This window comes from Oncorhynchus tshawytscha, linkage group LG19 (assembly GCF_018296145.1).
Source record: "Oncorhynchus tshawytscha isolate Ot180627B linkage group LG19, Otsh_v2.0, whole genome shotgun sequence".
Taxonomy (NCBI): Eukaryota; Metazoa; Chordata; class Actinopteri; order Salmoniformes; family Salmonidae; genus Oncorhynchus; species Oncorhynchus tshawytscha.
In genome coordinates this window covers 4,392,610-4,418,449 of record NC_056447.1, presented here as the reverse complement: position 1 = coordinate 4,418,449, position 25,840 = coordinate 4,392,610, and the positions used below count along the sequence as shown (strand labels likewise).

The following is a 25,840-nucleotide window of genomic DNA, read 5'->3' as shown; positions in this document are numbered from 1 at the left end:
AAATGAGGAGTGTCTGTCGATACAGTGAACTTTGTCATCCAGGTTTGGAAATAAAATCTTTATCCACATGGTGGCAATGTTGTACAAACAAAACTCTAGTACACTTCCCACTGCTACACTAAACCATTTTGACCTTGTGTCTTTGAGCAGTGGTGCCAGTGACCTAGCATATATTAATTAGTGCCCAAATATACTGTGGAAGAAAAATGTATTTTTTTATTCATATTAGCACAAGATGTTACCTTAAAACAAATAACCTGTACAACTCAGCCTTTTGAAGGATTTGAAAGTCTAGTCTGTAAGAGTAGCGAGCAAATGACAACACAGAGCACGCAAACAGAAAAACATTGAAGTAATTGGCACTTTTTGCTTTATGTCTTAGCTTGAGTAGAATCGTTTGAGGGAGCTCATACAATCTATCCCTCATAGATTCACCTGTCAGTCCTTTCCTGAAGACCATCACTATGAGCTTCACGATGGGGCAATTCCATATTTCTGGCTCCTAATCCGTCACCAGTGTGCCAACACAGCCCATTGACGCAGAACAATCCACCTCTAACTCCCGTCTTCCTCAGCAATATTCTGCACGGAGATGAACTTCTCATATTTTGCCCCCGGGTCTACTCCGGGTTTTTCCTAAAATTGTTTCTCATCGTATGGAAGAAGACACTCACATGGCTTGATTTATGGCAGTTTTGTAGCCTAATAACAAATGTCTACTACCTACTTTTTGAAAGGGGCATATATAATAACTTTGTTCTGAAGTTAAGCTGCCCAAAAACGATGTACTTTTTGTCAGTGTGGATTTTGTCTCCGAGTGCAGTAGACACTCAACCAAGCTCCACGACCATGGAGGTTAAACTTCATCGTGATCATTTGTGATATCTTAGGGCTCTATTCAATATGTAATCGCTGAAGCATTGCAGATTGCGCAACAGAAATGATAAGGTAATTTCCGACTGAGCCACATATGCAGCGTTAACCAAAGGAATGCAGTCCCCGCTGACGCGGAAACATTGCCTTTAAATTTCAATCAAGCTGTAACGCTGAACTTCCACGAATTGAATAGAGCCCTTACTGTTTTAACCACATGCCCCAACAGACGTAAACAAACAGTTTCCAACCAATGAGAGAAAAAGGTGGGAATCAGTCTCTTTCCTCCATCAGCCGGCAACTGCGACAGGTGTGGTTGTCGCGGCTGAGCGATGGCTTGCGTTCAGTTCGTAGCATCAACTTCAGCAACAGTTCCCCCCTGGAGGCATTGGATCTAATCTGGGGCCCATTGTCGTTCTTGTTCTGTCTGGCGTTTCTACACCTGACTGCCTCCGTTCTCCAAGCTGCTCTTTGAGCAAACACAGACGCCGGTGTGGCATCATTAATCAGGGAATGGGATTGTATTTGTCTTTCACGGCTGCCACTGGGTTGAGATACTTTGTGTTTTTTGTTTATTCTCAAAAGGGGGGGGGGACACAGAAAATACTGTTTATATAGGTCGAAAAGCGCGAGAACTTGCAGGCGTGCACGCTACGCATTCAAACACACACACACACACACACCACACGCACATGCACATCAACTGTGTCTCAGTCCAGTGGTCTCTTACCAACCTAAAATTCTTACCTGCAGAGCAAATTGAAACGCAACGTTACATAAATCAATCTGCAAAGAGCCCATGGTGAGCAGTGAAATAAACGCTCCTTTGTACGGTGTCTGTGAGCTCCCGATCAGTGGCCAAGTCTCCCACTACTATCATTGTTAGCATGTTTTCACCTGTGAAAATAAACTTGCGCCCCTGTGAAAATAAGCCATGCCTGTGTGAGGCCTACAGTCCCAGTGAGTATTAGTGGAGCATTATACCTGCCCACAGGGAGACTAAACATCTCCCACCAAAGCTTTCACTCCAGCAGACCAATGGAAAGAAGTCTGTGTCTGTCTGTCTCTCAGCCTGTCTGTCTGATCTGCCTGTCCTCTGCTGCTTATTAGTACAAACATTTTAGTGTATGGATGTACAGTACCAGTCAAAAGTTTGGACATACCTTATTCAAGGGTTTTTCTTAATTTTTTACTATTTTAGAGTGATGGAGTGAGATGGTTTGGGATGAGTTGGACCGCAGAGTCAAGGAAAAGCAGACAACAAGTGCTCAGCATTTGTGGGAACTCCTTCAAGACTGTTGGAAAAGCATTCCAGGTGAAGCTGGTTGAGAGAATGCAAAGAGTGTGCAAAGCTGTCATCAAGGCAAAGGGTGGCTTACTTTGAAGAATCTAAATATAAAGTATATTTTGATTTGTTTCACACTTTTTTGATTCCATATGTATTATTTCACAGTGTTGATGTCTTCACCATTATTATACAATGTAGAAAATAGTAAAAATAAAGAAAAACCCTGCAATGAGTAGGTGTGTCCAAACTATACATTTTTTAAATATTTATTTATTTTGTTACTTTTACCCCTTTTCCTCCCCAATTTCGTAGTTACAGTCTTGTCTCATCGCTGCAACTCCCGTACGGACTCAGGAGAGGCGAAGGTCGAGAGCCGTGCATCCTCCGAAACACAACCCAATGCCCACTTAACCTAGAAGCCAGCCACACCAATGCGTCGGAGGAAACACTGTGCATGGCAACCGTGTCAGCGTGCACTGCGCCCAGCCAGCCACAGGAGTCACTAGTGTGCGAAGGGACAAGGATATCCCTGCCAGCCAAACCCTCCCCTAACCCAGGCGGCGCTGGGCCAATAGTGTGCCGCCCCATGGGTCTCCCGGTCGCAGCCAGCTGCGACAGAGCCTGGACTTGAACCCAGAAACTCTAGTGGCACAGCTAGCATTGCCTTAGACCACTATGCCACTCGGGAGGCCTAGGTGTGTCCAGACTTATGACTGGTACTGTATGTGTGTCAGTTTGTATCTGCATGCATACATTTCTGTGTAAATCCTTTTGTTTGTTTATCAGACACCAGTAGTGGTGTCCAACCACACCCCCACCCAGCACCTGGGCAGCTTTCTGGAGTGCATGCAGGACATATTCCACTGCCCACATCGGTGAGTACCAATCTCTGAATGTATGTGTGCGCTAGTGTCTACATGTTTAAACGCTGCACTACAGTACCTTCTCTAGCTGGTTGATGCCCTCCTCCACGCAACATATGGAGGCCACCGTCCTCAGGGCATGTGCGTAGAGGTCACTGAAGCAGTCCTGCCGGCAGATCTTAAACAGGGCCACCACAGCGCCCTCCTGTGGACAGACAAAAACAACACCATTAGCATCATTAGCATCGCAAACAACGCTCAGTGCTAAACAAGCTAGCCTGAGCTTATGTCAAACAAGGGTTTGATATGTTCAAGGGTCCGAGCACAAGGTTTTGACATGCTTCCTATAATGGTTGTTTATGTCGTTTGCATTGCAGATTAGGGTAAGCAAACATACGCAGTCCGGTCATTTCCACATACTGCCATTTCCTCTCACAAAAACACTTGCTGGCAGAATTCTATTCACCATGGAGATTGATAGAATTACCTGCAAGACAATGCCCTGTAACTACCACCATTATCCTAATAAGGCCCATTATAGGAGGTGGTGGTATGTCTCATGCACAGATAGGGCCACACAGCCAAGCCTGGAGTGGCTAATCGTCCTGCCTAAACACTCTTACCTTCTCTGCCCACGCAATACATTCCCTAGAAAACCAAACATTTTAGCCAATCCCCGAGCAGCATTCTTCATTCAATCTTCCACCCATTCTAAAGAGCGAAACTCCAAAACAAGTTATTATTTGTCAATCTAATGGAGGAGGCCTGTAATCGTTTCATCACTTTTCTGTGACGCAGTTGTTGATGTTAGCCCTCAGAGGTTTAATGCATTTTTTCAATTTAATTGAACCTTTAGTTGACCAGGTGATATGTGATAAATAAAAAAAGTTTTGAGGAGAGGAAAGAGGTTTACCCATTGCTTTATATGTGTAAATTTAAATATTTAATATTATATATTTAAATATCACATTATACAACTCAATGGCGTTCTGACGTGTGTTTGTGAGAGTGGATCAGAAAAAGGCATTACAGTAGACTTAGTGTATGAAGTACGAGACTAACTCATGAAACAGCTGATCTACATTTATGATGTAAAGCCTGCATGGCCGTCGCCTTTGAAGGAGTTCAAAAAGACAATCAAGTAAATGGTGCCTCTCCAACACAAGGTTTGAATGAATCCATGATTCATCCACGATTTATCCGTGAAGCTGTCTTTGACATGTTAACATATGGTTTGTCTCTGGGAAGCCTAATGATTAATTTTAGCGAATAGAGACAGAAAGAGAGAGAGATAGATAGAGAGTCAGAAAGCGAGAGAGAGAACACAGCCTCTGTCCTTACATGGTGTAATCTTAGTAATGGATCTGAAAACTCCGTGGGAACCCCCGCATGGTTCGAACCGGACTCACGAGACGATTGCGTGCTACAATTATAACTACATTATGCTTTCACGCCCCAGCTTTTTCTTTGTTTCAAACGGCTGCAGGAGAGCCAAGATGTAGATTTGTGGAATCTGCAGACATGGCCGACATTTAGATCCATATACTGTACATAATCACAGAAGGTAAACAGCAAGACAGTGAACTCCCATTAAATCATGACGTGGTCTTACTTCTTCTTCCTGTAGCACTCCAATGTACAGTACCAGTCAAACGTTTGGACACAGCTATTCAATCAAGGGTTTTTCTTTATTTTTAAAATGTTCTACATTGTAGAATAATAGTGAAGACATCAAGACTATGAAATAACACATATGGAATCATGTAGTAATCAAAATATATTTGAGATTTGAGATTTTTCAAAGTAGCCACCCTTTGCCTTGATGACAGCTTTGCACACTCTTGGCATTCTCTCAACCAGCTTCACTGGTTATATTCAGCTTCACTGAATAATTTTCCAATAATGGTAACTCTAATGAACTTATCCTCTGCAGCAGAGGTAACTCTGGGTCTTCCTTTCCTGTGGCGGTCCTCATGAGAGCCAGTTTCATCATAGAGCTTGATGATTTTTGCAACTGCACTTGAAGAAACTTTCAAAGTTCTTGAAAAGTTCAGGATTGACTGACCTTCATGTCTTAAAGTAATGATGGACTGTCATTTCTCTTTTCTTATTTAAGCTAGATTTTACGAAATAGGGCTATCTTCTGTATACCACCCCTAGCTTGTCACAACAACTGATTGGCTCAAATGCATTAAGAAGGAAAGAAATTCCACAAACTAACTTTTAACAAATCACACCTGTTAATTGAAATGAATTCCAGGTGACTACCTCATGAAGTTGGTTGAGAGAATGCCAAGAGTGTGCAAAGCTGTCATCAAGGCAAAGAGTATCTACTTTGAAGAAATGCAAATATAAAATATATTTTGATTTGTTTAACACTCTGTTGGTTACTACATGATTCCATCTGTGTTATTTCATAGTTTGATGGTTTCACTATTATTCTACAATGTAGAAAAAAGTACAAATAAAGAAAAACCCTGGAATGACTAAATGTGTCCAAACTTCTGACTGGTACTGTATATGCACCAAAACACAGCTCTCTCTATTCTCCTCATACTAAATCAAATGTCTTTCTTTCATGGCTCAATTCATATTTAGGCTAAGGGCCAGACTCATGCGTGAGTCTGGCAAGGAAGCAGGGTGTGCATTGACATGAGTGAGCGCTGCCTGTATATACTGTGCAGAATGAGCAGACCTAGAATACATAATGGATTGGTGGGAGGATTTAAACAACGGTGATTGAAACACCAGCAGACAATGAATTATACAGTAACATACTCCAGGCTAAAAACAGACAGGCTGGGCTTCGCACACACCCTCATCTCATGGAGTCAAGTTAGCTCCCTGGACACCTGATTGGGTTCCAGTACACTCACCGGACCTGCTGCATCGAGCTTCTCATCTCGCCACTGCCAGACTTTATCGCAGACCGTTATACAGCACATCGTAGACTAAAAGCACATCTATCAACAGTTCCAGGAAAGCAGGGGGACGGAGGGGAGCGGAAATAGATGGCAAATGGCAGATATCCAACAGCTAAAAAGAAGGGGGATGTCAGCGCTACCAAAGCACAAAGATGACAGAGGAGCTTGACCATCCACCCGAGAGACAAAGGCTTTCGAAACAAAGCCGAGTAATTACATTCAGATGCCAACAGATGTTTTTATTCATTAGCCCCATTGGCAGCCATGATTTCTTAACCAGCCCTCTGAGGGTTCTCAGAGTGGAGAGAGAGATGCTGTATGGGGGAAGATAGAGCGGAGTGATAGGTAAAACAGTGGCAGGGAGGCGGTGTGATCAATGCCCAGTCCTAATGGTAACTGACACTATTGATCTCATCTGGCAATGAGGGAGGTGTGTGTGTATGAGTGTGTGTGTGTGTGTGTGGGGGGGGGTCTCAGTCTCCCACCCGGAAAATTCTTATCAAGAGCATCCTGGAAGCGTCTGGTTGGCTAATGGCCACATGGACATAGTGTCTGGCCTGTCCCCTCTTATCTCCTGGAGCAAATGACTCTTTAGCTATAGAGCTTATTATGGTGGGTGGGTGCCCAATCCCAAATCAATCCCTAGCCCCTTTACGACCTGCAAGGAAGAGTGAACAGGGACATACAGGGGCCCAGGGATCTGTTTTGGATTGGGCCACGGGTTCATGTGGAAGGCTGGGGAAGTTGATGGCAGAGAGAGGTGGGACTGTGTTAACATGGGGATGTAGCAGGGCCATGTTCATTTGGCACCAAACAGAAGAAAACAGACTGAGACAGGAGACAGGGAGGGACTACTTGCACTTGTCCAATAAGAAACGCTCTATTTCTGTTGCATAATGTTTTTTTTGGGGGGCGATCTGTTGCGTGTCCTAATGAAAATGACCTAGACCATCATCCCCTCACATAATGGTCCTCCTGTGTGTATGCAGACACAAGGGTGCGTCTGCCTGAGGGGTGTGTCTCACCTTGGCGATGATTCTGCAGAGCTGCGGGCCGTCCTGGGTGAGGGAAAGCAGGTTGCTGATGGCACTGCCGATGGTGTACACACTGTCTGATGACTCAATCTGCCTGATCAGGATCTGGAGAGGACCCCGGCACCGACACACACACACACACACACACACACACACACACACACACACACACACACGGAAGTCACTGAGATTGACAGCAAGTGGGAAGCAGCAAGTTCAATTTCAATGAAAGGAGGAAGTTTTGGAAGATCAATGGTAGCACTAATTAATGACTGTATTGTGGATCGCACTGTGGTTAAGTTTATATGCTATATTATATACAACAAACTCAGCGTCATTTCATTATCTGAATACAGGTTTCATTTTCTATTGAACTCAGTACGCAATTCCTTATCACCAGTTCATACTCCACACTATTGTGATCATTCAAATAGAGGCGAAAGTCTAAACCAGCGATGCAGGAATGATGTAATCCCATATTATAATGGCGGCTATATTAGACTTGGTAAATGTTTACCTTTGTATTCACCTTTCCTGAACTGTTCTGGTTTGTTTTTAGTCTCTATAACAATACATCAGGGAGACTAACGGGCTAGCCAGGAATGGGTCTGATTGTGGAGTGTTTGTGTGAGTGGCTATCTATCAACCACGTCAAGAATGAGTGAGGCATGAACATTGTCCTTTTCTGTCCGGCAACGGTACATGTCAACTATTCTCTGACGAATTTGCCCATCAAAAGTTGACAGTTTATGGGTTTTTGTCGGACAGTCGTTCGTTGTCATTCATCCGACAACGGATGACTTCTATTGAATAATCATTGGCTCCATTCGAAATTCTAGGAATCTAAATCCAGTGTGCCAATGGCCTAAGTAGGTCAAAAGAGAATTCTGGGTGTAGTCAAAGCCTCATACCTGGATCTCATTGGCCAGGGCCATGTCAATCATGTGGCTGAACGAATCGCTGACATCAGTGAGGATCTCGTGAATGGCCTCTCTCATGGACTTCAGGAAGAATTCATCCTCGGTATGAAGGCATCTGGAGAAGAGAGGGCAATGGTTTGGGTAAACCTTGAACATAAACACTTATTTAGCTACTGTGTTCAAATGTGTACGACAATATTCAGAGGTCATTAAGAGTTTTTGTGTGAATGTTTTACCTCTCTGTTATGGTGGTCAGCTCCATGCACTTCTCAAGCAAAGACTTCTCATACTGCACTCAAAGAGGAGAGACACATTTCAAGTTCCAATAAGACAAACACACATTAGACACAGACAGTAGAACACTCACACGCACACACAGACAGTACACACACACGCACACACAGACAGTAAAACACCCACACACAGACAGTACAAACATACACACACACAGACAGTAAAACACCCACACACAGACAGTACACACACACGCACACACAGACAGTAAAACACCCACACACAGACAGTACACACACACGCACACACAGACAGTAAAACACCCACACACAGACAGTACAAACATAAACACACACAGACAGTAAAACACCCACACACAGACAGTACAAACATACACACACACAGACAGTAAAACACCCACACACAGACAGTACAAACACACACACACAGACAGTAAAACACCCACACACAGACAGTACAAACACACACACACAGACAGTAAAACACCCACACACAGACAGTACAAACATACACACACACAGACAGTAAAACACCCACACACAGACAGTACAAACATACACACACACAGACAGTAAAACACCCACACACAGACAGTACAAACATACACACACACAGACAGTACAAACATACACACACACAGACAGTAAAACACCCACACACAGACAGTACAAACACACACACACAGACAGTAAAACACCCACACACAGACAGTACAAACATACACACACACAGACAGTAAAACACCCACACACAGACAGTACAAACATACACACACACAGACAGTAAAACACCCACACACAGACAGTACAAACATACACACACACAGACAGTAAAACACCCACACACAGACAGTACAAACACACACACACAGACAGTAAAACACCCACACACAGACAGTACAAACATACACACACACAGACAGTAAAACACCCACACACAGACAGTACAAACATACACACACACAGACAGTAAAACACCCACACACAGACAGTACAAACATACACACACACAGACAGTAAAACACCCACACACAGACAGTACAAACACCCACACACAGACAGTAAAACACCCACACACAGACAGTAAAACACCCACACACAGACAGTAAAACACCCACACACAGACAGTAAAACACCCACACACAGACAGTACAAACATACACACACACAGACAGTAAAACACCCACACACAGACAGTACAAACATACACACACACAGACAGTAAAACACCCACACACAGACAGTACAAACATACACAACACAGACAGTAAAACACCCACACACAGACAGTACAAACACACACACACAGACAGTAAAACACCCACACACAGACAGTACAAACATACACACACACAGACAGTAAAACACCCACACACAGACAGTACAAACACACACACACAGACAGTAAAACACCCACACACAGACAGTACAAACATACACACACACAGACAGTAAAACACCCACACACAGACAGTACAAACATACACACACACAGACAGTAAAACACCCACACACAGACAGTACAAACATACACACACACAGACAGTAAAACACCCACACACAGACAGTACAAACATACACACACAGAGCCGAAGCTAATGCAATTCTCCAGTCACGGTGGATGATCAGCTATATGTAACAGAAGCGGAACCTTCACATCATCATTTTAAAATGGATGAAGTGAGTGTACTCCGTATCATACGTTGCAAGTGTGATTCCACTCGACGGGAAACCTGCATGAACTGCTTTAGGGAAAGGGCCATCAGTGGCGGCTAATTCGTGTCTTCAGCAGCCCGTCCAAGATGGAACCAGACGGGTGGCTCTCAGAGACTCATTTTAATATCATTTTTGCCTGAATTTCGCTCTGGGCATGAATAGCGTACGGGACCTATAATAGGGACTATTTACATGCGGCAAATGTACAAGAGAGTATTCCGGAAGTCTTTATTCATTTGTCCCTCTGGTGTTACTGACTAAGAGCCAAGCAAATGCAAATACAGTAGAATCACCCAGACAGAAGATTACTGGAAGCGCGTAGTTATGAGTCAACAATACTCCTTTGGTGTTAAACGAGTGAGTGAAGGAAGTAAGCTGAAGGAAGCTAAACTCCTTTAAAAAAAAAGCCGGTTCTCATCCCCCCCAGAAGAAGGCCACCCACTGGGCACACACTGGATGAATCAATGTTGTTTCCACATCATTGCAATTAAATGAAATTGAACCAACGTGGAATAGACAATGGGCAGTGCCACAACACAGAACCTTCTCTCTAGAGTTTTAGACCACCCCTCCATCCTCCACTTACCCAACCAGCCCAGTCCACCCCTCCTCCATCCTCACCTTCTGCATCTCTGCGGGGGTGTTGCGAGCGGTGCTATACTCATGCACCAGCGAGCGCACGTGGCAGTTTGCCCGGACGGCGGTGCTGTGGACCCGCTGCCAGCGGCCCTTCTCCAGCCGCTGGAACATCTTGCCCAGCTCGGTGCTGACCACCAGCGCCCGCCGCAGCAGCGTCTGCAGGTTGTTGCGGGCCACGTGGTCCCCTGTGGCCACGATGAGTTCGCCCTGGGTGTCCTCCTCCACGCCGATGGGCTTGGCCTGCAGCACGCACATGCACTCCACCTCCGTCATGTGACGCAGGTCCTCCATCCAGCGCTGCACCGAGTCCACCTGGAGCGAGTGCATCCTGCTGCATGCACACACATACGTACAGGCACACACAAGCACACAGAGGTAATGTGAGTATAGAGCAGTGGTCACCAACCTTTTCTGAGTCAAGATCACTTTCTGAGTCAAAATGCAAGTTGAGATCTACCTCTTTGATTTTTTTTTACATGACTTTAAAAAATGTAAGCCTATGCAACATTAAACAATTAAAAACTGTTCTGTGTCAATGAGGTTTGTGCAGTAGGCTATAGGCCCAATACATTATCACTTTATATTGACTATGCTTGAATTGCCCTGCCAATGTTGTTATTCTCCGACCATTTAGAAATTAAATGTAAAAAAATGTAGGTATATGATCGCACTGGTAATAGATCATTTGTTATATTTCTTGTGTAGCACAGCTAAGTGAGCATAAGAATTGGCTTTTTGTTTATGGGCTGATGGCATCTGATGGTTAGTCTGAGCGGAGGAGCAGCGGTAGGGCTGCCTCTCACCCGACTCGCCGCCCCTCCGCCCTCTGTCCCTCCGCTGAGAAAAGGGGACGCGGTCTTCCAGCTGATTGCGAAATTAAAATTGCTCTGCCTCATGCACCAATTCATGTCGTTACTCCAATGACCAGAGAAAGTAAGATATTCCTCGCTATTAAAAAGGACACAAGCCACGAATAATAACATAGCAAGCTTATCGGAACACTTTGCTCTGCTCATTCATTGCAGCTGCAGTGCTGGTTGTAGCGTGTGGAAGTAGGGAGAATGCGCATTTTATGGTCTATAAAGATGTTGAACAAAGTGTTGAAAGTGCTGAGTAAGAACTTGAAGTTACACATAAAAACAGCTGCTCTTTGCTGTATTCGCTGAGTCTCTCTCTAGTCGTGGTTGCCCAGCTCGGTTTTGAAATCTCACAGTATCAACTTTGCTGTGCGTTCGAGGGTTCTTTTTACAGTCTACGGCTCGAGGAAACTGTGCAGACACAGCGATCTAAGCTATCTGATTGGCCAGCGGTAGGCCTTTAGGTGCATTTGATTTGCTCCCTGGGCCTGCCGGGTAGGCGGAGTTCCACCTCCAGACACATGAAATGGTTTGAAATGCGAACATTTTGTTTTCCCGACTCTAGGGCTGCTGAATCAAGTGCACCTACCTCCAACAGACGAATACAAAAAAATAGGCTTTATTGGGTTTTTTACCAAAAAAATTGTTGATCGACTAGGAATGCCTTGGTTGGTGACCAGTGGTCTAGAGCATACACATCTACTTTGGGTAGTCATGATAGAGATAGTATCACATATTTGTAACTTGTCCCAATATTGCTACTCCAATGAAACAAGCATACTCGGATATCCTCACACAGGTACGGGCCGAGACGGTTCAAATCTAGGTGTGTTTTTGTTTTCTAAACTTTAGCCTAGCCATAACCTTATAACCACTTGCTAGCATGCCTAAACCTAACCTTTCCCTAACATGCCTAAACTTAACCTGGTGCGCTTGCATTTACTGTCAAAAAAAAAAGGTGTCACGCCTTGACCTTAGTATTCTTTGTTTTCTTTATTATTTTGGTTAGGTCAGGGTGTGACATGGGTGATGTATGTGTTTTTGTTCCTGTCTAGGGGTTTTATATGTCTATGGGTGTTTACTAGTCTAAGTGTTATGTATGTCTATGGTTGCCTAGATTGGTTCTCAAATAGAGGCAGCTGTTTATCGTTGTCTCTGATTGGGAACCATATTTAGGCAGCCATATTCCTTGGGTATTTCGTGGGTTATTGCCTATGTCTATGTGTTAGTTGCCTGTGTCAGCACTATATTTAGCTTCACGTTCGTTTTGTTGTTTTGTATAGTTTGTTTAGTGTTCGTCTTCATTAATAAATTGAGGATGTATTCCTATCACGCTGCACCTTGGTCTCCTCCGTACAACGAACGTGACAAAAAGGCTGTTACGAATCGGAATCAGACAATATTTATGTTTCTTGTGAGACGGAGTTGATTCTTCCATATCCATACAAAACATATAGTCTGATTGCCCATGAAATGAGATCTCGTCAATGCTGCCCTAGCCTTTAGTTGATATCCCCAAGAGCAGCCAAGTTTTCAAATCAAATACCCAGGGATCTCAGAATCAATAGTGTGGGAGCGAGGTCAAATACCCACCAATAACTGGTGGTGTTAGGACTCGTTAGTCAAACCTAATATTTCACCTCGGTGGAGAGACTGCATTATCCACTGGGTCGAACAGACCAAACACTTCCCACTGGGCACACACTGGTTGAATCGATGAAATTACGTTGAACCAATGTGGAATAGACGTTGAATTGACGTCTGTGCCCAGTGGGTTCTTTCTCTTCAGGCTTATTGAACCTAATGAACGTGGGCTTACTGGAGGCTTTCAGAGGGGTTTCTCCGGATGGGTGAAATCAACCCAGCGTTAAGGAGGCTGAGAGGTTGATCGCTACAACACCCTCCTCTGCTTTGAGTAAACAAGAGGGCGGAGGTTCACCAATCTGTATTCTACGCCAAGCTTTCCCAACCTCGGTCCTCCGCTTGATGATGAGTTCATTGAATCAGCTGTCTAGTGCTAGGTGAAAAACCAAAACGTGCAGCTCTTGGGGTCCCCAGGACTGAGTTTAGGAAATGCAGTTCTACACTAAACTCTAGACTATCTGGCATTCATGGTAAATACTGAGTCAATGAGTTAATCTGGATATTGCATCAGGATTAGGGTTGCAAAGGGAGGGTATATTACTGGAAACTTTCAAAGCGTACGTATATTTCAAGGATTTTATGTAATCTATCACAACACATCTATAGTGGCCCTTTTGGGTACCTCAGATTTTTACAAGTGTCTAATTATCTCTGGCCCTTTGTGGCCTTATCACATATTTATATATGTTTATATTTAGAACAATGTTTTACAGCTTTGTCATTCAATTGTTTTCTTTTATGTTGAAATAATATTATTCATATATTCATATATTCATATATGTGATGAGGCTCAAACAAAAGTCATTGCAGCCAAGATTATAATAAATTGTTCCAAGTAGAGGTTTGCGGCGCTAATTCTAAAAAGAGTCAAGGTAAAAATATTTCCACAGGGACAACACGCAGGATATCAAAGTTATATGCGTAGTATTTTTATTTATTTAGAGCCAGCACATAAACACCCAAGACCAAGTCGAAATGTTGGGTGTAATATATAATGCCATAGTTCACGTCAAACTCATTCCACGGAGGGCCGAGTGTCTTGCGGGGTTTTCGCTCCACCCTTGTACTTGATTGATGAATTAAGGTCACAAATTAGTAAGGAATTCCCCTCACCTGGTTGTCTTGGTCTTAATTGAAAGGAAAAAACTCAAATCCACTCCGTGGAATGAGTTTGACACCCATGCCATAGTTGATTAGATGCTTTAATCCTTTATACTTGAATAACGTTTTTAAAATGTATCCATATAGCGTTTTATATCTATGTCCATATTGTCCATGAGTTTCTAGTAGATAGACCATATGGTTCAAGAGAAAATAGCCTAATTAATTAAACAAGTTCAGAGAGTGCCTTAGATTTTCTTTTAATTACCAAAATTACGGAAGATTCGGTAACTTTGGTAAAATACCGGAAGCTTTGCATCTTGTGTTGACAAAGATCTCTAATAATACCCCAAGCTCATTGGGTGTTTGGGTGCTAAAAGGAAGCGTCATTGTGTGCGAACTTTAAACAAACAAAAATCCAATTTGAATAGTCAAAGCCTGCCTTTGAGACAAATGTAGAGCTGAGTCACTGTGGGACCATGGTGATGATGGATGATGATGATGTATGTCTATTGTCTGGTATCATGAATTTTATTGACCCATAGGAACAAACACTGCCTGTATTCTGTCTTGCCGCACGTATCGGTTTTCAGCTTTTAACACAGAGCTGGGTAAACATTGTCGTGCCATTGAGAAGGCACGTTTCCAATCGAGAGTATTTTCAATATCAGTCACTATGAGTGTGCCTGTTTACTAAAGAAAACCATCCATTTGTTTTATGAGGTCAGCAGTGATGTGGTATCTGATTCCACCAAACTGAGGCAGACGGAAATGAGTCATCATCCAATGACACATAATTGAATATACCCCCTTTTGGAATATAGCTATTAGAATATCTACAGTTCGATTGAGTTACTGGTTAAAATAACTATACTCAACTATAAACAAGTGTCATGTTTTCATTATCACTACAGAATGGCAACTTTGTTGTAAATACAAGTGTAGGCATTCTCCCTTTTTCTAAATGTTTCTCTCTTTCTCTCTCTCTCTCTCTCTCTCACACACACACACACACACACACACACACACACACACACACACACACACACACACACATAAAACCAAATCAAATCCTAACTCTACTCTTGCACTTTGGGAATTGACATCGTCCTCCGCCCTGTCACTCTTCTCCTCGGTGGGGTGATGTGGGGATGCATTATGGGAAGCTGTAGGCAGAGATTTCCGACATCATCCATAATGACGAGGTTCACCGGTTCAAATAGCTATCCCACAAACCCACTCACTTTGGAGAGGAGATATCCTCTCATTTGCTTCCTAATGAAGAGGGGTGCTACTCTCAAGGTCAAAGGTCACCCTCTCAAAAGGTGCCATGCGATTGGGAGAGACATGACGAAAATAGGCCCAGCTCTTGAGGAAAAGAGGAGCAGCTCTAAATCTCTCAACTCAAGAGCTGGGCCTTGTCTCTCAGACATGTAAAAGTGAAAAATAAAATGCTTCCTTTGAAGGCCTAGATAGAGCTGCTGATGCCGATAGTGTCCCTAGGCAATTAGCCCCGGAGAGCTGTGTGTGTGTGTGCGTCCACATTCTAATGGTTTGATGGTGCCCCCACCTTCATGCTGCAGAGACACGACACAGCCATGGTTGCTGAAAACTGCACCCCACCAGGTCACCCCGGCAATCAGACGGGCAGCACTCCTGCAGCCCCCCTGGACCCCCCTCTCAACAGAGTGGACGCTAATTAGTAATGTGTCACGGGTGACGGGGAGATTGGAAGGGTCAGGGGATTTAATTGCCTACCATTTGTTTCACAAGCCCTGCAGAGATGCCCTAGCAACATTTTACCAGGTGAACATGACTCAATGGTGTTTCAAAAAAAAAGAGACTAAAACAGGAAAATGGCCACGTTTGGATTTCTCCCGCAATATCATGCCATGCTTACATCTTATGCTGGCAATGATCATCTTAAAAGTTTACTGACAGAAATAGCTGTTTTCATGAAACACTATGAGGGACATTTTTCTATCTGTAAAAAGGTCCTTTCAACATGACCAAAGCATTTGAAATAAATCACTGAATCTAAAAATGGATTGGAGTATAAAAGCTGTCACATGTAACACATTTTCCAGCTGATGTATTTAAATCTGCATTTAAATAATTGTAAAAAACAAATAGCAAGGAGCTATCATTCCCGCTACAATATTGTGATTATCATCATGATCTGAAGCGAGTTGTTCTAAGGTTCAGCCAGAAAATGCACAGTCTGGGAATTTGCTTTTAAAACCCACTTGGCGCGCATAGACACAGTACAAGTCCAGATCATTTCGGAATTAAAAAAAACTAGAGGTTCCAGAATTACATGAATGTATACACACAAAACCTCCAGTAAAATGACCCTACCTTCGCTGAAGCAAATCATAGTAATAATAGGTGTGTTTTCCAAAAGGGAGTGAAAAAGCACACTCCAGTTTGCGGGAGATGACAAATATTTACATAGGGGGCCAGGGATGGGGTCGGCCATGCCAGCGGCTGTGTTATCACAGACCGGGGACTGTGAAGATGATGATGAAGATCTCCGCCTCTGGAGGCTGGGGGGACAAGGGAGAGTCGTTTACACAGTGGTTGGAGTGTAAACACACTCGAGGCGTAGTGACAGAAATACAGAGACAGAGAGATGGGGCCCCGGTGTCAGCCGGCTCCCGGAGCCTGGAAAACTATGGGCTGAGATACATGGAGACATGATGTATGTTAGTGGGATTGGGCAGTGAGGAGGTGGGGTTATGTTACAGCCTGAATTTAAAATGGATTGAATTGAGATTTTGTGTCACTGGCCTACACACAATACCCCATAATTTTAAAGTGTTTTTAGTTCATAAGAAAAGGAAAAGCTGAAATGTATTCAACCCCTTTGTTATGTCCTAAATGAGTTCAGGAGTAAAGAGACACTGGGAGGCAAATTCACCTTTCAGCAGGACAATAACCTAAAAGCCAAATTTACACTGGAGTTGCTTACCAAGAAGTCATTTAATGTTCTTTAGTGGCCTAGTTACAGTTTTGACTTAAATTGGTTTCAAATCTATGGCAAGACTTGAAAATGCCTGTCTATGAATGATCAACAAACCACTTGACACAGCTTGAATATGTTTTTTAAAAAAAATAATGTACAAATATTGAACAATCCAGGTGTGCAAAACTTAGAGACTTATCCAGAAAGAATCACAGATTTAATCGCTGCCAATGGGGATTCTAACATGTATTGACTCGGGTGTGAATACTTATGTAAATAGGATATTTCTGTATTTCATTTTCAATAAATTTGCTAAAATGTTTAAAAAGGTGTTTTCACTTTGTCATTATGGGGTATTGTGATGTCATTATGGGGTATTGTGTGTAGATGGGTGAGAAAAAACAAATTTAATCCATTTTGAATTCAGGCTGTAACACAACAAAATGTGCAATAGGTCAAGGGGTACTAATAATATCTGAAGGCACTGTTAATGGCTTTCCACGCATAGGTTACTTTCTGTCCCTAAAACTGAAACGAAATAATATAAAAACTGAGTATAAATGTTTTTATCAAACTGAAAATAAATAAAACTAGAAAATCAAGTCTGAAAACTGAAACTAAACTAAACTGATTATTATTATTATTATTTAATAGGTATAAACAAACAGAAATAAAAACTCACATTCAATCACAAAACTATAATAACCTTGATGTCACCTTTACACTTGCCTATCATTACTTAGCCACAGTCCCTGCCAAGGCTGTGCACTAAAATGACCAATGCCCACTGGCACATACAGAGCCTTCAGGAAGTATTTACACCCCTTGACTTTTTCCACATTTTGTTGTGTTACAGCCTGAATTTAAAATAGATTAAATTGAAATGTCACTGGCTTACACACAATAGCCCATAATGCCAAAATGGAATTGTTATTAGACATTTTTGCAAATGAATAAAAACATTCAAAGCTGAAATGTCTTGAGTCAATAAGTATTCAATGCCTTTGTTATGGCAAGCCTAAATTAGTTTCCGGAGTAGAAATCTGCTTAACAAGTCACATAATAAGTGGCAAGGACTCTGTGTGCAATAATAGTGTTTAACATGATTTTTGAATGACTACCTCGTCTCTGTACCCCACACATACAGTTATCTGTAAGGAACCTCAGTCGAGTAGTGAATTTAAAACACAGATTCAACCACAAAGACCAGGGAGGTTTTCCAATGCCTCACAAAGAAGGGCACCTATTGGTAGATGGAAGAAACATATCACTTTGAGCATGGTGAGGTAATTAATTACACTATGGAGAGGGTATCAATACACCCAGTCTCTGCAAAGATATAGGCGTCCTTCCTAACTCAATTGCCGGAGAGGAAGGAAACCACTCAGGGATTTCACCATGAGGCTAATGGTGACTTTAAAACAGTTACAGAGTTCAATGCCTGTGATAGGAGAAAACTGAGGATGGATCAACAACATTGTAGTTACTCCACAATACTAACTTTGATGACAGAGTGAAAAGAAGGAAGCCTGAACAGAATAAATATATTCCAAAACATGCATCCTGTTTGCAATGAGACACTAAAGTAAAACTGCAAAAGAAATTGGTAAAGAAATGGGGATTCTAGCATGTATTGACTCAGGGGTGTGAATACTTATGTATATTTATGAGATATTCCTGTATTTAATTTTCAATAAATGTGCAAACATTTCTAAAAACATGTTTTCACTTTGTCATTATAGGGTGTTGTGTGTAGATGGGTGGGAAAGCAATCTATTTAATCCATTTTGAATGCAGGCTGTAATACAACAACATGTGGAATAGGTCAAGAAGGCACTGTACATAAACATTAAAATGTTTAACAGTTAAATGTATGGAGGATTATCAGTGCTACTTTGAAAATGACATTCTTAAATGCTAAATTGAAATGTTAAAATGAGAAATGCATTTAGGGCCCTCAAAAGGCTAGGACCGGCCCTGTCTGTGTGTGTGTGTGTCAATGCCCTGTATGAGCCTCTGAGAATGATGCCACAGAGCATAGTACCAGCTAATAGGGCCCAAATGAATCGCGGATAGTAAATAAGCTCCATCATTCCTCCCTGGTTCCATTTGCGCTATAATTGATGTTAATGTGTCCATTGCGTCTGACAACACAATCACAACATACTGTACATTAGAGTAGCGCCATTAAGATACACAAAGCCCCAAAAATTAATATAGACCATTTCACAGTAGAATAGGCCTTGACTGTGAGCTTTATTCCTAATCTTTATGACTGTGATAGACAGAAATAACAGTGTAATATTATATCATTCGGATTCTGCACACAGAGCATGTCTCGGCACAATGAGCTGAAGAGAAAAGAAAATTGGAGAATTGTATTTCCCACAATGAATTGCGGAGGTGGAAAGGAACTAGCAGTTACAAATAGAGGACAGCAGTCATTTCCAGTGTAGTTTGTAGGCGGAGTATGCTATCTAGGGCCCCAGTAAGAAAAATTACGTTGACGACAGGTGCATTTTAGGTGCTGAATTAAAAGGTGAAAAGTGTTGCGTTCCACTTTCTGGAGGACCGAGTTTTGAAATCAGAGTATGATAGCTAAAACACTTGTCTCTGGATTACATCTTCAATCTAAGGGCAACTATGGCAAGCGTCCAACCATGATGTATGTGGGTAAGATAGTCTAGCTTGCTATATTTTCAGATATTACACATTTCTAATTTTGACGTAGTCTTTTCCTAGCTAGCTAGCTAACATTAGCTGACTTTCTAGCTAACTTTACATGTATGATCTTATTATTTGTATCTCAGAGCCATTTGCTTGGTTAGATATGGCCTAATGTTATTTAGCTAACATTGAACCTGGTTGGTTAGCTACCTGCAGATTCATGCAGGGTAGTAATGTCATGAGTTGGGATTATGGTTCATTGTTTAGCTAGCTAGCTAGCTACATGTCTTAACAAAAGACTCCACTATGCAAGTAACCATTTCGGTGTGTTCGTATATTCAGTCTGGCCATCTACTCCGATTTCAGAGCACTCTCATCTGAGTGTGCCAGAGCGCAGAATAACTGATGAACGAATGAACGTCAATGGCCGGTGTCAGTAAACTTCGGCAGAAAAGCATAATTAAATTGTTGCCAGCAACACAGGTACAGTCACCAACGCTCTGGGTAACATAAAAACAGCCTAACCAGCTCTTCTAGGACGAGTAATGTTCAGTGAGATGTTCTCTCATTTGTGTTTGGAAGTAGAAAGCAAGTTAGTCAGTTAGCTTGGGTGCTTGACTGCTGCTGTTGGTACAGAACGATTGGCTCAACCCTTAAAGAGATGGGTGGGGCTAAAGATTAAGAGGGTGTGAACAATACTGAATGGGTGTAGACAAAGAAGAGCTCTCCAGTTGGTACCAAAACATTCAGAGGCCATTTTCTCAAAAGTGAGGTTACAAATGTAGCAACTTTCAAAGCCAAATTACTTTCCCATTGTTCCTCACATTCAGTGTATGACATACTTTTTTGTAGATTTGTGTCTCTGCTTTAATCCAATGTAAAAAAAACACAATTTCAAATGTTGCTACATGAGACTGAATCAAGGCGGTCAGTCATGATGTTCAATGTATTCCAATTTACAGAATAAACCAACAGGCCACATCAACTACAATAACATTCTCAGTAACGGTTACAAATCTGAACGAACGATAGATGTCTAGGCCATGTTTCACAAGTTTGAACATCACATTACAATACGGCACAGTTTAGTACAGTAAAGCACAGTATGGTACAGTACAGAATAGTTTCATTCAGTGGAGAAGAGTACACTACAGTACAGTAGAGTTTAATTAAGTAGAGTACAGTACAGTAGAGTGCATTAGAGTAAAGTAGGGTACAATAAATACAGTACACTATACTTTGCTTTGCTTTATTTTACTATACTCTACTGTATTGTACTGCACTATACTCTACTGTACTATACTCTACTGTATTGTACTGCACTATACTCTACTGTACTATACTCTACTGTATTGTACTGTACTATACTCTACTGTACTATACTCTACTTTCATTTACTGTACAGTGTACCGTAATGTGAGGTACTGTGCTGTCCAAACTTGAAATATAGATGTCTATGTATGATTGGTTCAGATTTGGTCCAGACTGGACTGTTTGGGCTAAATCAAGACCAGACCGGACCAAATCTGAACCAAACACACAAAAAAGACGTCGCCGCTGGAAAATGCTTAGTGGGGCTGCTCTTTGGGATAGTGTAGCCTACTAGCCTTCCTCTTGATAGCGAACCTACGAAATGTTCAATGCATAAAACAAGGAATATACAGTATAACAGCAGCCATGTCAATAATCAAACCATTCTCCTTATGTTTGAGATGTTAACTATCTCTCACCACTCTGTGTAAAGTGTCAGATTTCTCCAAAGTGGAATCCTTAAAATAGGCAAAGCGGGTTCTTCTTTCAGCTTCCTCGCTAAAAGCAGTGCTAATTGGCAATCGTCACAAGCTTAACTTGCGCTGAGGCACATATACGGTGACAGGGATGCATATCAATGTCTCAGGACAACCCATCAGATGCAGAGAGAGAGAGATCAACCTCTAGTGATGGAGGCCAACCAACCGGGGCCGAGACTAAACTTTTTTCATTGCACAGTGAGTCCGTGTTTTGAGAGCTAAATATAGCACTGCCAGGTGCTAGCATAGCATTGGCATGTTGCTAGCATTCTCTCTGGTGTGACTGATGCGCTGTTGGTGTGTCACGCAATTGCATCACAGAGACAAACTTTCAGGCAGGCACAGAGAGAAAAACACGTTCAACTGTCAACGCCAGTGCTACGCTATTTATAGTTGCGACTATGTGCATGTATCACTATATTTCGGTGCTTGGGTGCTTTCGTCGATAAGCGCTGTATGGTAAACAGACGAGTAAAGCCCAGCGGTGTGGGGAGAACCACCTGTCTTCAATCAAGCGCGGCGCGAGTTATCGGGCAGGAGGAACTCGCATCGCAAGCACCATGCTCTATGGGAGCCACATGGGACTATACAAATACAATCCCCAATTGTGACACCTCCGCCTGGTACGTTACAGTAACTCAGTGATGCATTGGGCTGTGTAACTCTTCAAATGTCTTTGGAGACGGAATTCAATTGATAAGCGGCTAGTTTGGCTGTGGGAATCACAACCGGGGCAGCGAAGGTATGGCAATTGGAAGGTTCCAACCCCAAGTAAGGGCAATTGACCGGAGACAGAGGCAAACGCTCTTAGACTTCTCAGCAAAAGATTTCTACTTAGGTCTCCAATAAGAAAACCTCTATTGTAGCATGTGCTTCAATGTCTGGTTTGCATGAATGGCACCACATATGAATATTATGCAGATACCACAAGAGAACCACATTCAGACAGTCCGAGGGAAAATGTAGGCTGAATGAGCTGTGAGATTTTGAAGAGCAGGTCATTGAGGCTTTGGAGAAGCAGAGGAAACGGAAACAAGGAGACTCTTGTCCCACACAAAGAAATAAACATGTATACAAAATGTAGTAAGCAAGAATGCTAAAGTATTCTTATTGGGTTCTGAACATTAAATACACATGAATGGAAAATTGTGCACTACATTGGCAGGTAGCCCAGTGGTTAGAGTGTTGGGCCAGTAACCAGCAGGTAGCCCAGTGGTTAGAGGGTTGGGCCAGTAACCAGCAGGTAGCCCAGTGGTTAGAGTGTTGGGCCAGTAACCAGCAGGTAGCCCAGTGGTTAGAGGGTTGGGCCAGTAACCAGCAGGTAGCCCAGTGGTTAGAGTGTTGGGCCAGTAACCAGCAGGTAGCCCAGTGGTTAGAGTGTTGGGCCAGTAACCAGCAGGTAGCCCAGTGGTTACAGCGTTGGGCCAGTAACCAGCAGGTAGCCCAGTGGTTAGAGTGTTGGGCCAGTAATCAAAAGGTTGCTGGATTGAATCCCTGAGCTGACAAGGTACAAATCTGTCGTTCTGCCCCTGAACAAGGCAGTTAACCCACTGTTCCCCGGTAGGCCGTCATTGTAAATAAGAATTTGTTCTTAGCTGACTTGCCTAGTTAAATAAAGGTTACATTTGAAAAATGTAATGACATTTGGCAAACAGCCTTTGCCACAATAGCAGTGCTTGAGCTGGGAGGTTCCAAATGAATACCAAAAAATGTCTAGTCTTTCCTGTTTATGATAGCATTGCAGAATGGAAAGGTATGAGTGATAAGAGAAGGGATGAAGAAACCACTTTGGTAACACTTTATTTGGATAGTCCATCTGTAGATGCTCTACAGACTATCAGTAACACTTCAACTAACTATCTACTAACCCTAGCCCTAACCTTAACCCTTATCCTAACCCTAAACTAAACCCTTACCCTAACCCTTTCTCTAAACCTAACACTAAGCGTAACCTTAGCAACAATTACACGATATATATATACAAAAGTATGTGGACACCCCTTCAAATGATTGGCAGGTGTATAAAATCGAGCACACAGCCATGCACTCTCCATAGACAAACATTGGCAGTTGAATGGCCTTACTGAACAGCTTACGTGTGTGGCCGTGAAGTGGTCGGCCACACAAGCTCACAGAACGGGACCGTCGAGTGCTGAAGCACGTTCAAATCGGCTTCAGCACTCACTACCGACTTCCAAGCCACCTCTGGAAGCAACGTCAGCATAATAATTGTTTGTTGGGAACTTCATTAAATGTGTTTCCATGGCAAGCAGTCGCACACAAGCCTAAGATCACCATGCGCAATGCCAAGCGTCGGCTGGAGTGGTGTAAAGCTTGTCGCCATTGGTCTCTGAAGCAATGGAAATGCTTTCTTAGGAGTGATGAATCAACCTTCACCATCTGGCAGTCCAACGGACGAATCTGGGTTTGGCGGATGCCAGGAGAACCCTACCTGCCCCAATGCATAGCACCAACTGTAAAGTTTGGTGGAGAAGGAATAATGATCTGGGGCTGTTTTTCATGGTTCGGGCTAGGCCCAGTGAAGGGAAATCTTAATGCTACAGCATACAATGACATTCTAGGCGATTCTGTGCTTACAACTTTGTGGCAACAGTTTGGGGAAGGCCCTTTCCTGTTTCAGCATGACAATGCTCCCGTGCACAAAGAGAGGTCCATACAGAAATGGTTTTTCGAAATTGGTGTGGATGAACAGAACTGTCTCGCACAAAGCCCTGAACCCAAGCCCATCGAACACCTTTGGGATGAATTGGAATGCCGACCGCGAGCCAGACCTAATCGCCCAAGATCAGTGGAAGTCCCCGCAGCAATGTTCCAACATCTAGTGGAAAGCCATCCCAGAAGAGTGGAGGCTGTTAAAGCAGCAAAGGGGGGACCAACTCCATAGCCCATGATTTTGGAGTGAGATGTTCGACAAGCAGGTCCCCAGATACTTTTGATCATGTAGTGTAGTTTGTTGATAGATGCTCTACAGATGGTCATACTAACCAACTTTATCTCGGTGCAGAGCCGAACCATATACATACCGACTCTCTAAATAGTCGGAAAAACAATACTTTCCTGTGGTTATTTTGTCAAAACGTTAGAGCAGCTGAAGGATAAACTGCACAGACAAGCGCTAGAGTAAGTTCAAAGGTCATTTTAGTTAACAGTCTGGCTTGTAAGGAACATTTACATGATTTTGCAGACAAATGTTTCAGGCTGTATTAGGGTTGCAAAGGGAGGGTATTACTGGGAACTTTCAAAGTGTGCTTTTCCCTTTGGATATATATTTTTACATGGACTCTTTTTAGAATTAGCACCGCAAACCTCTACTTGGAACCATTTATTATAATCTTGCTTGCAAGGACTTTTGTTTGAGCCTCATCACATGTCAAATATTAAATAATAAAATAAGATCATTATAATGTAAAAAAATACAATGACAAAGCTGTAAAACATTATCCTAACTATAACCATCAACTTAGTGAATACCATTGGTGTTTAATATGAAGGTTTCAGCATGAAATATATATATTTTTTTACACACATTTATTTGACTTGTTTGTTGTCAATGTGCTGGTGGCAGTTTGTAAAGAAAACGTCAATAGTTGAAAATAATAGTTCATTAGATGATTTGTTCATTAATTAGGCCATTTTCTCTTGAACCATATGGTCTATCTACTAGAAATTCATGGACAATATGGATACCAGTTATGAATTTGAAAAAAAGTGAGTTATTCAAGAATAAATTATTAAAGTTACGATAGATTGCAATAGATTTTCCTTTAATTACCAACATTCCTGAAGATTACGGTAACTTTGGTAAACTACTGGTAGCTTTGCAACCCTAGGCTGTATATACCAATTAATTAGCCTGCTGTGCTTTGATGATCGAGGTTGTCGCATACACTCCTCCTGAAGTAGCACATGGGATAAAAATGCCCTGCCCTAGACTAAGAGACGGTGATTGGGATCTGAGGTATGAGGCAGACATCTGACTTCCAGATGTTTCCATCAGCGCAAAGCAGACTGACAGCTCTAAAGTGCAGTCCAGGAATGGGCTCCACACACACACACACACACACACACACACAAACACACGGTAGGCCTATGCACGCTAGCACACATAACATCATCTGTAAAAGAGCACACACACACATCTGGCTGATTATGAAACTGCTGGTCTCCTGGCTGCAGTGCATGACATGGCCTCTTTCAGGCTTGAACCTGAGGCAGAAGGTGACCAACCAAACAGTTTGCATGCAGGGATAGTGTCCTCTGTTACCTTATAGGGTCTATTTCAGT

General features: G+C 42.6%; 1 protein-coding gene across 3 annotated transcripts in view; it reads right to left on the bottom strand.

Annotated features, from left to right (window-relative positions):
* Positions 1 to 25,840, bottom strand: part of LOC112218245 (INSC spindle orientation adaptor protein) — a 91,058-nt gene that overhangs the window by 17,625 nt on the left and 47,593 nt on the right. For 2 of the 3 annotated variants that reach the window (XM_024378881.2, XM_024378882.2), the window contains exons 3-7: positions 10,494 to 10,842; positions 8,139 to 8,191; positions 7,894 to 8,017; positions 6,974 to 7,087; positions 3,104 to 3,229 (exon numbers count right to left, since the gene is read on the bottom strand). In XM_024378881.2, coding sequence (XP_024234649.2) covers positions 3,104 to 3,229; positions 6,974 to 7,087; positions 7,894 to 8,017; positions 8,139 to 8,191; positions 10,494 to 10,842 — 766 coding nt within the window. The remainder of the gene's footprint in view (positions 1 to 3,103; positions 3,230 to 6,973; positions 7,088 to 7,893; positions 8,018 to 8,138; positions 8,192 to 10,493; positions 10,843 to 25,840) is intronic. The other variant, XM_024378883.2, reaches the window with a different exon arrangement.